General features: G+C 40.3%; 1 protein-coding gene across 2 annotated transcripts; it reads right to left on the minus strand.

Annotated features, from left to right (window-relative positions):
- Nucleotides 1-70: 70 nt before the first annotated feature.
- On the minus strand, nt 71-8,393 carry gcna (germ cell nuclear acidic peptidase). 2 transcript variants are annotated; one of them, XM_017473414.3, is made up of 13 exons: nt 8,275-8,393; nt 8,036-8,131; nt 7,130-7,313; nt 6,976-7,039; nt 6,717-6,766; nt 6,513-6,579; nt 5,582-5,658; nt 5,027-5,404; nt 3,731-3,890; nt 3,047-3,191; nt 1,961-2,096; nt 1,590-1,794; nt 78-648 (listed from the first exon to the last, which is right to left on the minus strand). In XM_017473414.3, exons 2-13 carry the CDS (start codon nt 8,123-8,125, stop codon nt 417-419), a joined length of 1,788 nt encoding a protein of 595 aa, XP_017328903.1. In that variant the 5' UTR covers nt 8,126-8,131; nt 8,275-8,393; the 3' UTR covers nt 78-416. The 2 variants fall into 2 exon arrangements, with proteins under 2 accessions (XP_047013027.1, XP_017328903.1); XM_047157071.2 differs by having other exon boundaries at nt 71-648; nt 6,976-7,313.
- Nucleotides 8,394-10,320: the final 1,927 nt, after the last annotated feature.

Below are 10,320 nucleotides of genomic sequence, written 5' to 3' on the forward strand. Positions count from 1 at the left end.
TTGTTAAAAGTTTGCAATATTACATTTAGCTAGAATTTTATATATTAAAAAATAGCGTACAAGCATTTTTCAGTAGGTTGAAAAATACTTTATTGAAACATACAAAACAGTTAAAACAAGGACAGAAAATAAAATACAGAACTATTCAAATTTGCCAAACATTTCACGACAAGGACGCATATAAAATCAGATGATTAAAATGCACTGAAATGTAGAAACCAGATGCATCCTTCACAGTTTTCTAAAGCATTTCCTGGCAGAAGAATTTAGTAATACATAATGCCTAAACAATTTCACCTGGAGGTATGCAAGATGCTGATTTAGTTTGGTTTCTATCACATCGTCTACCTGAACAGTGGAGGAAAAGCCAGAACCTGGAGCAGCACTCTTGTTGTTTGATCAAAAGCGTCCACAGATCAGCTCTGGCTGAGGCGTGTCTTGCTAGCGAAGTCAGCACTGAGCTTTCTCATCACCTCGGCGTGACCCTGGCCAGCCAGCTCCTGCCGCACCGCACCGTAGTTCTCCTTCACAAACGTTGCGAAAGGTGTGGGACCGCGTGAACTAGACGGCGTGAGCAGGACGAGCTGTCCCGTGCACAGCGCGCACACAAACCTCTGCGTGTCCAGAGACTTTGAGTGACGGCCAATCCTGGAGAAAATATACAAGTGGAGTTTCATTTGAATTAACTGAACATCCCAAAAGCATTCTAGACTTAAGAATGTTTTTAGAGAAAGATCAGGGCAGACTTTTCTGCCAATTAATACATTTTGATTTTCCTGGTGTAAATAAAATGTTAATTGATTGGTAATCACGGTATCATTCATAATAAAATAGGGTGCTGAACATCATGGCACATAATTCTGACCAGACCAGAGCTACCCCTCCTCCCATGCAGGGAAGGGACAATTCATCGGTCATAGTTCTTGGGTTGGGGTTAAGTACAATCTTACTGGCTCTCTGCATGTGTTTCCAGAGGGAAAGCAAAGAAAAAAAGTAGAGAGTAACCGATAACCGTTTTTTTTATTGATATTTCCCCCCATATTTAAGCATTTTTTCATAATCGGATATCGGTTTTGTAATATCGGATCCACCGATCAATGGCGCCATCTTGTGGGCATTTAGCGAATTGCGCTAACTAGAGACAAACTCACGGAGTCCTGTAATCCCATTAAAGCTTTTATTTATTTATTTTTCAGACCCCTCTATTTATTGGTGTATAAATAAATAAATATGAGTTTTTTGGTTGGTTTTGTATTCAAGGAGGAAGTGAAATCGTCAAAATTGTTATAAATAAAACGGTTTGTTCAGTTCAGTGGCGTTATCACTGTGTTAAAATAAATAAATAAATATTCTGCATAACGGTTATCGGGCACATAAACATGCAAAAAGTCGATATTGGTCAATCTCTAGTGATGAGCAAGATATTCAAGAGGTTAATGTGAATCAGACTTGCCACCTTGACTTACCAGTCTTACTGTATACACTACACTCAAAATGATCTGGACGACTGAAATTTCGGAAAGCGTACCAAATTGACTTCCAGGCCTTAAAGAATGAAAGCTGAGCTGTTTGAGGAGGAGCGCACTCACGTGTTTTTGCAGCGACTGCACTGGTACTGGTATTTGTAATTGATGTCGTAGCTGTGGCAGCGGGTCACCATGGGCAGCTCAGGGTGAGCCAGGGTGGCTTTGCGTGCGTAGATCTTCCAGAAAGGTCCGTGGCCGTCCCGAACGTTGTTTATCAGCCATGTGGCTGCGTGGCACATTTCATGAACTAGTGTGTCCCTTAACCGATCTGCGAAGGAAGAAGGAAAAAGGACAGGTAATCATGTCTTCACCATTTGTGTGGAATACAGACATTTCCCATGTAACAAACTAAACTTACAAACAAACAAAAGACCTTATGCAAAGCAAAGACAGAGCTTTTTTATTTATTTATTTTTAATCTATCTAAAACTTACCTGCAGAGTCACAGACTTTGACGGACAATTCAATACGGGCGTATCGTATGCCAGTGACCTTTTCCTGCCCGGTGATGCAATATCCTGCGGTCTTCCTCATCTTTGTATTCCATTTGATCGGCATGTCAGCGGGCAGCTGAGGAAATTAAACGCGTGATGATGAAACATTACGGATTAATTAAAAAATATATACTTTTCAAGGAAACAATATATTCAGCCGAAAATAAAATAAAATAAAATAACACAGTATGGGTTCAGCTTTCATGAAAAATATTTTGAGCTTCGTGTTTTTTTTTGTTGTTGTCCTTTTCCGGTCATTACCGACTTTGTTACAACACCCGAGTCAACAGGCAGTGCAAAGTACAACCCTCTGAATGATCTATTCTATAGTCATAGCAAAAATTCATCTACGTGTGAAATCCGAGTTTGCAGTCACCGTAGCAACAGTTTCTATGTAAAAATATACATAAAAGGATCGCGGGGATCCCGGAGCCTATCCCCAGGTAACTTGACGCATGAGGCGAGGGACACACCCTGGATGGGGTGGCAATTTGGAGATGCCTATCAGCCTACAACGCATGTCTTTGGGCTGGCGGAGGAAACCAGAGTACCCTGAGGAAACTCCTGAAGCACGGGGAGAACATGCAAGCTCCATGCCCACAGAGTGGTGGCGGGAATCGAACCCCCAACCCTGGAAATGTGAGGCAAATGTACTAACCTCTAACCCAGAGCATCACCATAGGAAGCGGCTTAGATTAAGAACGGTTCACGGTTTACAGGCCAGGAAGACGTAGGTATCGATTTCCTGTTGATTTGATTCAGTCTTGAAGATTACCATAACTTATATGCAATGGTACAAACACACTAACACTTACGATCTACTTTTCACTATTCACCCCATTACTGGAATTCAGCTTAGGCCTTGATCAAACTTTTTATTTTGGAGTGTTCTAATAAGCATTTATATTTATATTTATATTTATATATATATATATATATATATATATATATATATATATATATATATATATATATATATATATATATTTTTTTTTTTTTTTTTTTTTTTTTACTTTGTGTCCTGACCTTGCTCTCAAAAACAGTAGAGTTATAGAGCCGGTAGAGTTTGCCGGTCAGCTCCTCCTTATTCTGCTTAAACTTGTGGCAGTACACAGACCCAGGAAAAGACAGAGACTGCAGGAAACAGCCTGGTGTTTTACACACAGCCACTCTATCAGACACACACACACACACACACACACACACACACAAAAAAAAAACAGTTCAGAATCAAAATCAGCAACCAATTACATACATTAGGAAACTTGGATCAACTACATACCATCAAAACAGTTGTGAAGTATATTTGACACACTGACTCAAAGAAAGAGTGCAACACAAGTCAATGTAAATATAAGAAATCTAAATATAAAAAGTATCTTGTGTAATTGTGCTATGAAAAGTGGCAAGACCAGAACATCTATTACAGGGGTGGAGAGATCAGTAGATCGGGCGCCTGGGATGCAACCCTTTTAATTTATAGTTGCCTGGTGGACAATTAGGTTCAATAACCAAAAGAGAGAGAGAGAGAGAGAGAGAGAGAGAGAGAGAGAGAGAGAGAGAGTGTGAGAGAGAGAGAGTGAGTGAGTGAGTGAGTGAGTGAGTGAGTGTGTGTGTGTGTTGTGGGGGGGCTAAAAAAACTTCATTAGAAGAGGATAATAATCACGTACTCCTCCATACTTCCCTCAGTTACTGTATTATTAACTCTACCTGCTGCTGTGGCCGGCTCTGGGCTCCGTCTGACTCACAGGTCTGCTGATTGGGCGCTGCGCTGGAGTTCTGTTCACCTGGGATCCTTTTCCTGGTACTCGGTCACTGTCCTTTCGTGCGTTCACAGACGGAGTCACACAGGCTGTTGCAGCTTCGGGCTCTATATCCAATGAACAAATGACAGTAATAATAAAATCAAGATGAAAATCACAATTTCACCTTTATTTTCCTATACACGTACAGTGCTGTGAAAAAGTATTTGCCCCATCGTGATTTCTTCGGGTTTTTGTGTACACCTGGTACTAAGTTGTTTCAAAATCGAATATAAAACAAAGGCGACCGGAGTAAACACTGAAATTCAGTTTTTAAATAATAATGTTATTTATTGAAGCAAAAAAGTTATCTGATACCAACTGGGCCTGTGAGAAAATGTATTTGCCACCCATAGTTACTAATTCTCAAAATCTATGAAACTGCGTTCATAATGGGGTTCAGCTGGATTAGACGCAACCAGACCTGATTACTGCAAACCTTGTTCAATCAAATCAACACTTAAATAGAACTTTTTCAACAGCATGAAGTTGGTTAAAAGGTGTTACACAGTAACACACTATGTCAAAGTTGAAAGAAATTCACTCATTAAGGTTTGTCTGAAATTTACAAAACACACCGTGATGATCCTCAAACCATTCAGGAGAACGTTCTGTGGACTGATGAGTTGAAAGTGGAACTGTTTGAAGACAGGTGTCCCGTTACATCTGGCGTAAACCAAACACAGAATTCCACAAAAAGAACATCATACCTATGGCCAAGCATGGTGGTGGCAGTGTGATGGTGTGGGGATGCTTTGCTGCTTCAGGACCTGTGTAACTTGCACAATTAAGGGAAACATGAATTCTGCTCTCTACCAAAAAATCCTCAAGGAGACTGCCCGGTCTTCAGTCTGTAAATTGAAACTCAAGCGCAACCGGATTATCCAGTGAGACAATGATCCAAAGCATAAGAGTAAATCCTAGTCCTAGAAGTAAGTGAAAGACTGACTTCCAGATATCAGTTGCAGTTATTTCTGCTAAACCAGATTTTACGTTTAAGGGGGCAATTCGTTTTTCACATGGGTGATGAATATTGATTGCTTCAATTAAAAAAATAAATAAATGAATAAAAACTGTAGTGTGTGTTTACAAAACTGTAGTGGTCGTCTTTGTTTTATTTCGTTTGAAGATCTAAAACTAAGAAATCAGGATGGGGCAAATACTTTTTCACAGCACTGTACACCTGTATAGGTGGTAATTTCACCTGGAGGTTTAGGAGAACAGTGTGTGCTACTGCTTCCCAACTTTTGGTTTTTCTTGATGCGGTCCAGTAAGGACTGGAACTCGTCCTCGGAGCTGCCCGTGTCTTCCCGCCAGCTGCTGTGTGTGGGCGGGGCTGAAGAGGGCTTGGGCGTGTGAACAGAAGCGAGAGGAGAGGGAAAGCGCAGGGCGTTACTGGGTTTATTTTCTTTAGCCGGAGCATCCTTTTCCTGTGACGACGGGCGACTGTGCCGAATCCTCCACGTGCTCTTGATCACAACGTCGCTGTCGTCGTCCGAGTCACCGAGGAACACCGGGGATTCGAACCGAGAGAGCCGCTGCTTCTCTGACTTCAGGCTAGCCTTGGGAGTCTTCAGTTTGGCTGCATGTACACACAACCACCAAAAAAACATTCATTTCGAAGTGCCTTTCTTGTACATTTTTTAAAGGTAGCTGTTGTGGTAAAACAACGTAAGGTATTCCTAAGATTTTATTTCCCTATCCTTTTATATGCGTGAAGCAAGAACGTACAGGTACAGTGAGATTTCATAAAAATTACCTTTTGAAACGGACGGCTTCTTCTCCACGACAAAATCGTCATCAGAAGACAAGTCGTCTACTATGAAATGTTTAAGGCTGTGAAATGTGAAAATTAACACAGCTTTACATCAGCAGAGTGCACAAGGAATTTCTTTTGCTTCTAGTATCATCACACATTACAGTAACATAAGGATAACTGATATAAATATGTAGCATGACAATATATAAAAGAATAAATATATGTAAATGCATCACACACACACAGAGCTTTATTATAAATACCGTGTGCTATGATACGGTTATAGATATAGACGTCAGTCTATGCACCTCTACCTGCAGAACCAAAAATCCAGGTGGATTCGGACCAGAGTCAAAACAATAAGCCAACTCTCTGCGTTTCAAGCTCGATAAATGTGTCTGTTGTCCCATATTGTAGAGAATCCTACGGGTTAGGCTAGGACGAGTTGCGCAGGTCCAGGTCCACCCCCCGGACTTTTGGTTCTACAGCAAGTTGCTCTGGAGATGCTCAAGATGCTCTGGAGACGCTCTGACCCAGTCGTCTAGCCATCGAAGTTGCTCAGATCCCTATGCTTGCCCATTTTTCCGGCTTCCAACACATCAACTTCAAGAACTGACTGTTCACTTACTGCCTAATACATCCCACCCTTCGACAGGTGCCATTGTAACGATATCAACAATATTCACTTCACCTGTCTGTGGTTTAAATGTTATGGCTGATCAGTGTGTGTGTGTGTGTGTGTGTGTGCAATATATCTATATCTATATCTATATATCTATATATCTATATATATATATATATATATATATATATATATATATATATATATATATATATATATATATATATATATACACACATACACACATATATACAGACATACACATATCTTATAAGATAAGAAAACCATACTAAGACAGAGCTCACTGACCTGTCATCACTACCACTCACAAACTGAGGCCTCGGTTGAGCCTTCGGGGTTTTCACACGTCTCAAAACTATTAAAGAAAAAACACATTGTATATACTTAATCTTAAAAATAAATAAATAAATAAATAAATAAAAACACCAACAACAACAACATAGTAATAAAATATTATTTGAAAATGAAAAACAACAGTTAAAAATAACTTACAGTTTTCAAATCCATCATCGCTATCTGAGGACAAAATCTGAACCGGTTCCCTAGAAAGAGAGACAAATAGATCCGTTTCGACCCATATTATATAAAATGATCACTTTCTTTTGGCATGTCATCGCACGGTGCCGATTTGATCAGCTTTCTTCCAAACTCGAAATCACCTCGGTGTATATGAAGCTCCTATTAACGCAGGCCATTTATTATTAAACAGAAATAAAAATTAAAAAAAGTAGAACACATGAAAACATCTCACCTTGCTTTCTTGGCAGATGAGATTTGTCTGGGAGCAGGTTTGGGTGGAATCTTTGTTGCAAGAACTGAACAACAAGCATTACTTGATTGATTGATTGATTGACTGACACTTACATGTCCACTGCTGCGTAGGATTTCTCTATTAAGCGACTTACTCTTGTCCAAGTCCTCGTCACTGGAGTCCAGCAGCGCTCCATTTGAAGGCACGTCGCTCCTTCCGTGCCGATTCTCCTTTTCAGAGCTGTCGCTGTCTGACGGAAATGACGACTCCTTCCTCTCAGCAGGCTCAGCGTCGCAGCTGACGACAGCATCGTGTCTGCTCTTCACACTTTTTTGCAGCTGCAAGGAGATGAGAAAATGTCTCGTTCAAGCCTAATTCAAAACGCATGATATGATGCAGCACTAGTTGGAATTGAAATCTACTGACTTGCATTACAGAGGTGAGGTTGGTCTATCTGATAGTATATGACTTGTGTAAGGAATGAAACATAAACAACGCACACCGTTATAGGACAACAGTCAGCGATGGGGGGAGATGTGGCCCAATGCGACGCTTCGAGTCCTTATCACCCTCAAATGGATTCTTATCCACATATAAAACTGCACATCCTCTTTTATATGTTTTTTACGCATTCCTTTAATAGCAATCCATCAACGTTACTTCAACAATTTCTCCTTATTTATTAAATAACACCACGTGATATGTTTTTATCCACTTACAGTTACATTTATTGTTGTAGCATGCACACTACTTATAACAGCTACGGTATAAAGACTCATTCCCTCACCAGCCAGTTAAAGAAACAGTTTAAAAAGTTACAGCTTTTTTTTGCTGACTGTTACACAAAGCGCTGACACTGGAGACTCCTTCCAAAAACGATAAATAATCATTTGAGTTTTTGTACAAAGAGGGCAGCTGATACTACTGTCAGAGATGCTGTTACAAGCGTTTAACAGCTACTGACCAATCAGAATCGAGCATTTAACAGCACTGCCCAATCAGAATCGAGTATTTAACAGCACTGTACAGGTTATCGCTAGAAAACAATAACAATATTGACCTCTTCTGCGGCTCGGTCCAGAGCACCTGGTTTGTCCCAGCCCATTTTCCGTGCAACTCTTTCAAACAGTCTTTGAGTACCGGGGTCCATGGCCCTCTGCACAAGAAAACACAGGGAAGTTCGAATCAAAATGGAGTTTCTCCACTATGTTAAATAGCGAAAGAAAAAAAGACTACATGAAAGTTAAGCCAGTTAGCTGCACGAGCATGTCAACAAACACGGTATAAAGGTGTAAATACCTCTGGTGCGAAAAATGACCTTCCTCTTAGTTTTATTCAAAAGAAGGTGAAGTCTCTCGGTCGAAACGATGGAAATGTTTCAAATTTGCCTCGCCGGAAATGGTCACAAGTTACGACATAGCAACTTCCGGGTGTCTAACACGCCCCTAGTGGCTATGGGATTCAGACTCGAAGCAGCAGATCAACACGTTGTTGAGCAGCATTATGGTTACAGTTTATTTGCCAAAATAAACGTAAAATAGCTGATTAAACCGAGTCACTAATTTCATCTTCAGTTAAAACAACTTAGCATTTAATTAGCTAGCAGTGTTGTGAACATGTATGATCTGTAGGGGGCAGTCTAGTGCAGTTAGCGGAAAGCACATTTTAAAGGTTTTTTGTTTGTTTTTTGCAGAAATATAGCATTTTAGTTTCTTCTTATTGGAATTTAACTATTAACTAACTTCCAACATTGGAACATTTATTCAAACCATGGAGTACTTTCAAGAGGTTGCATTCATATTTCTTAAAATTGACCAATTAAATTTGACTCTGTAGCTACGGAATGTCCTTTGCAATAATATACCATTTAAATCGATCAGACATTACATTAAATCCCCTGACAGGTGAAGTGAATAACATTGATTTATCTTGTTACAGTGGCACCTGTTGAGGGGTGGGATATATTAGGTAGGAAACGAACAGTCAGTTCTCGAAGTTGATGTGTTAGAAGAAGAAAAAATGGGCAAGCGTAAAGATCTGAGCGACTTCGACAAGGGCGGAATTGTGATAGGTTAGAGCAATTCCAAAATGGCAGGTCTTGTATGGTGTTCCCGGTATGGAGTGGTTAGTCCCTTCTAAAAGTGGTCAATGGGTCATGAGGAGTGAAAGCTAGCCTGTCTGGTCTGATCCCATAGAAGAACTACTGTAGCACACATTGCTGAAAACGTTCATGCTGGCTATGATAGAAAGGTGTCAGAAGACACTGTAATCGCACCTACAGTGCACATGTGAGCATCAGAATTGGACCATGGAGCAAAGGAAGAAGGTGGCCTGGTCTGATGAATCACAGTTTATTTGACATCATGTGGATGGCTGGGTGAGTACACTTGCTTACCTTGGGAAGAGGTGGCACCAGGATGCACTATGGGAAGAAGGCTAGCGGGTGTGATGCTCTGGGCAATGTTCTGCTGGGAAACTTTGGGTCCTGGCTTTTATGTGGTTGTTACTTTGACACATACCTAAACATTTTTGCAGACCAAGTACACCCCTTCATGGCAATGGTATTCCCTAATGCCAGTGGCCTCTTTCAGCAGGATAATGTGCCCTGACATTGCAAAAATTGTTCAGGAATGATTTGAGGAACAGAACTAAGAGCTCAAGGTGTTGAATTGAACACCAAATTCCCCAGATCTCAATCAAATTGAGCATCTGTGGGATGTGCTGGACAAACAAGTCAGATCCATGGAGGCCCCCCCTCACAACATACAGGTCTTAAAGGATCTGCTGCTAATGATTTAGTGCCAGGTACCATAGAACACCTTCAGAGCTCTTGTGGAGTCCATGCCTCAACCAGTCAGAGCTGTTTTGGTGGCACATTTGGTATTAATGTTCTGGCTGATCGGTGTATTCTGTTCATGATAAACAGTAAACACAGAACAATATCTGTACTATTAATACACTGACCCGTGATAGTAAATTATAGAACTCGGCTGTTCATCGTTTTGAATATTTACATAAGACGGATTCTTTCCATTGAACAATCTTATGCAAAAATGAACATGAGTGAACCTTGTGCAAAACAAAGTTAAATGATTTGTCCTCGTTTAGGATGACGTTGAACACAGTGGTAAGTAAATGTGCAACATAAACATATCTAGTGTATACATTTGACCTAAAAGAGACAAGCGGTAGCTTTCCCCCCCCTCCATGCACCAGGTGGTTACCATAATACCCATGTCTGTACCGGTGAATCTCAAAAAATTTGAGTATCTTGGAAAAGTGAATTTTTTTCTGTAATTTAATTAAAAGTGGAACTTTCATATATTATAGATTCATTATACATAA

The sequence above is a fragment of the Ictalurus punctatus genome, chromosome 8 (genome assembly GCF_001660625.3).
Source record: "Ictalurus punctatus breed USDA103 chromosome 8, Coco_2.0, whole genome shotgun sequence".
Lineage (NCBI taxonomy): Eukaryota > Metazoa > Chordata > Actinopteri > Siluriformes > Ictaluridae > Ictalurus > Ictalurus punctatus.

Coding starts and splice junctions, on each gene's coding strand:
- gcna (XM_047157071.2), bottom strand. CDS start 8,125: ATGGACCCCGGTACTCAAAGACTGTTTGAAAGAGTTGCACGGAAAATG. Junction 6,767..6,975: donor TCATCTGCCAAGAAAGCAAG/GTGAGATGTTTT, acceptor CTCTCTTTCTAG/GGAACCGGTTCAGATTTTGT. Junction 3,192..3,730: donor AGAGCCGGCCACAGCAGCAG/GTAGAGTTAATA, acceptor TGTGTCTGATAG/AGTGGCTGTGTGTAAAACAC.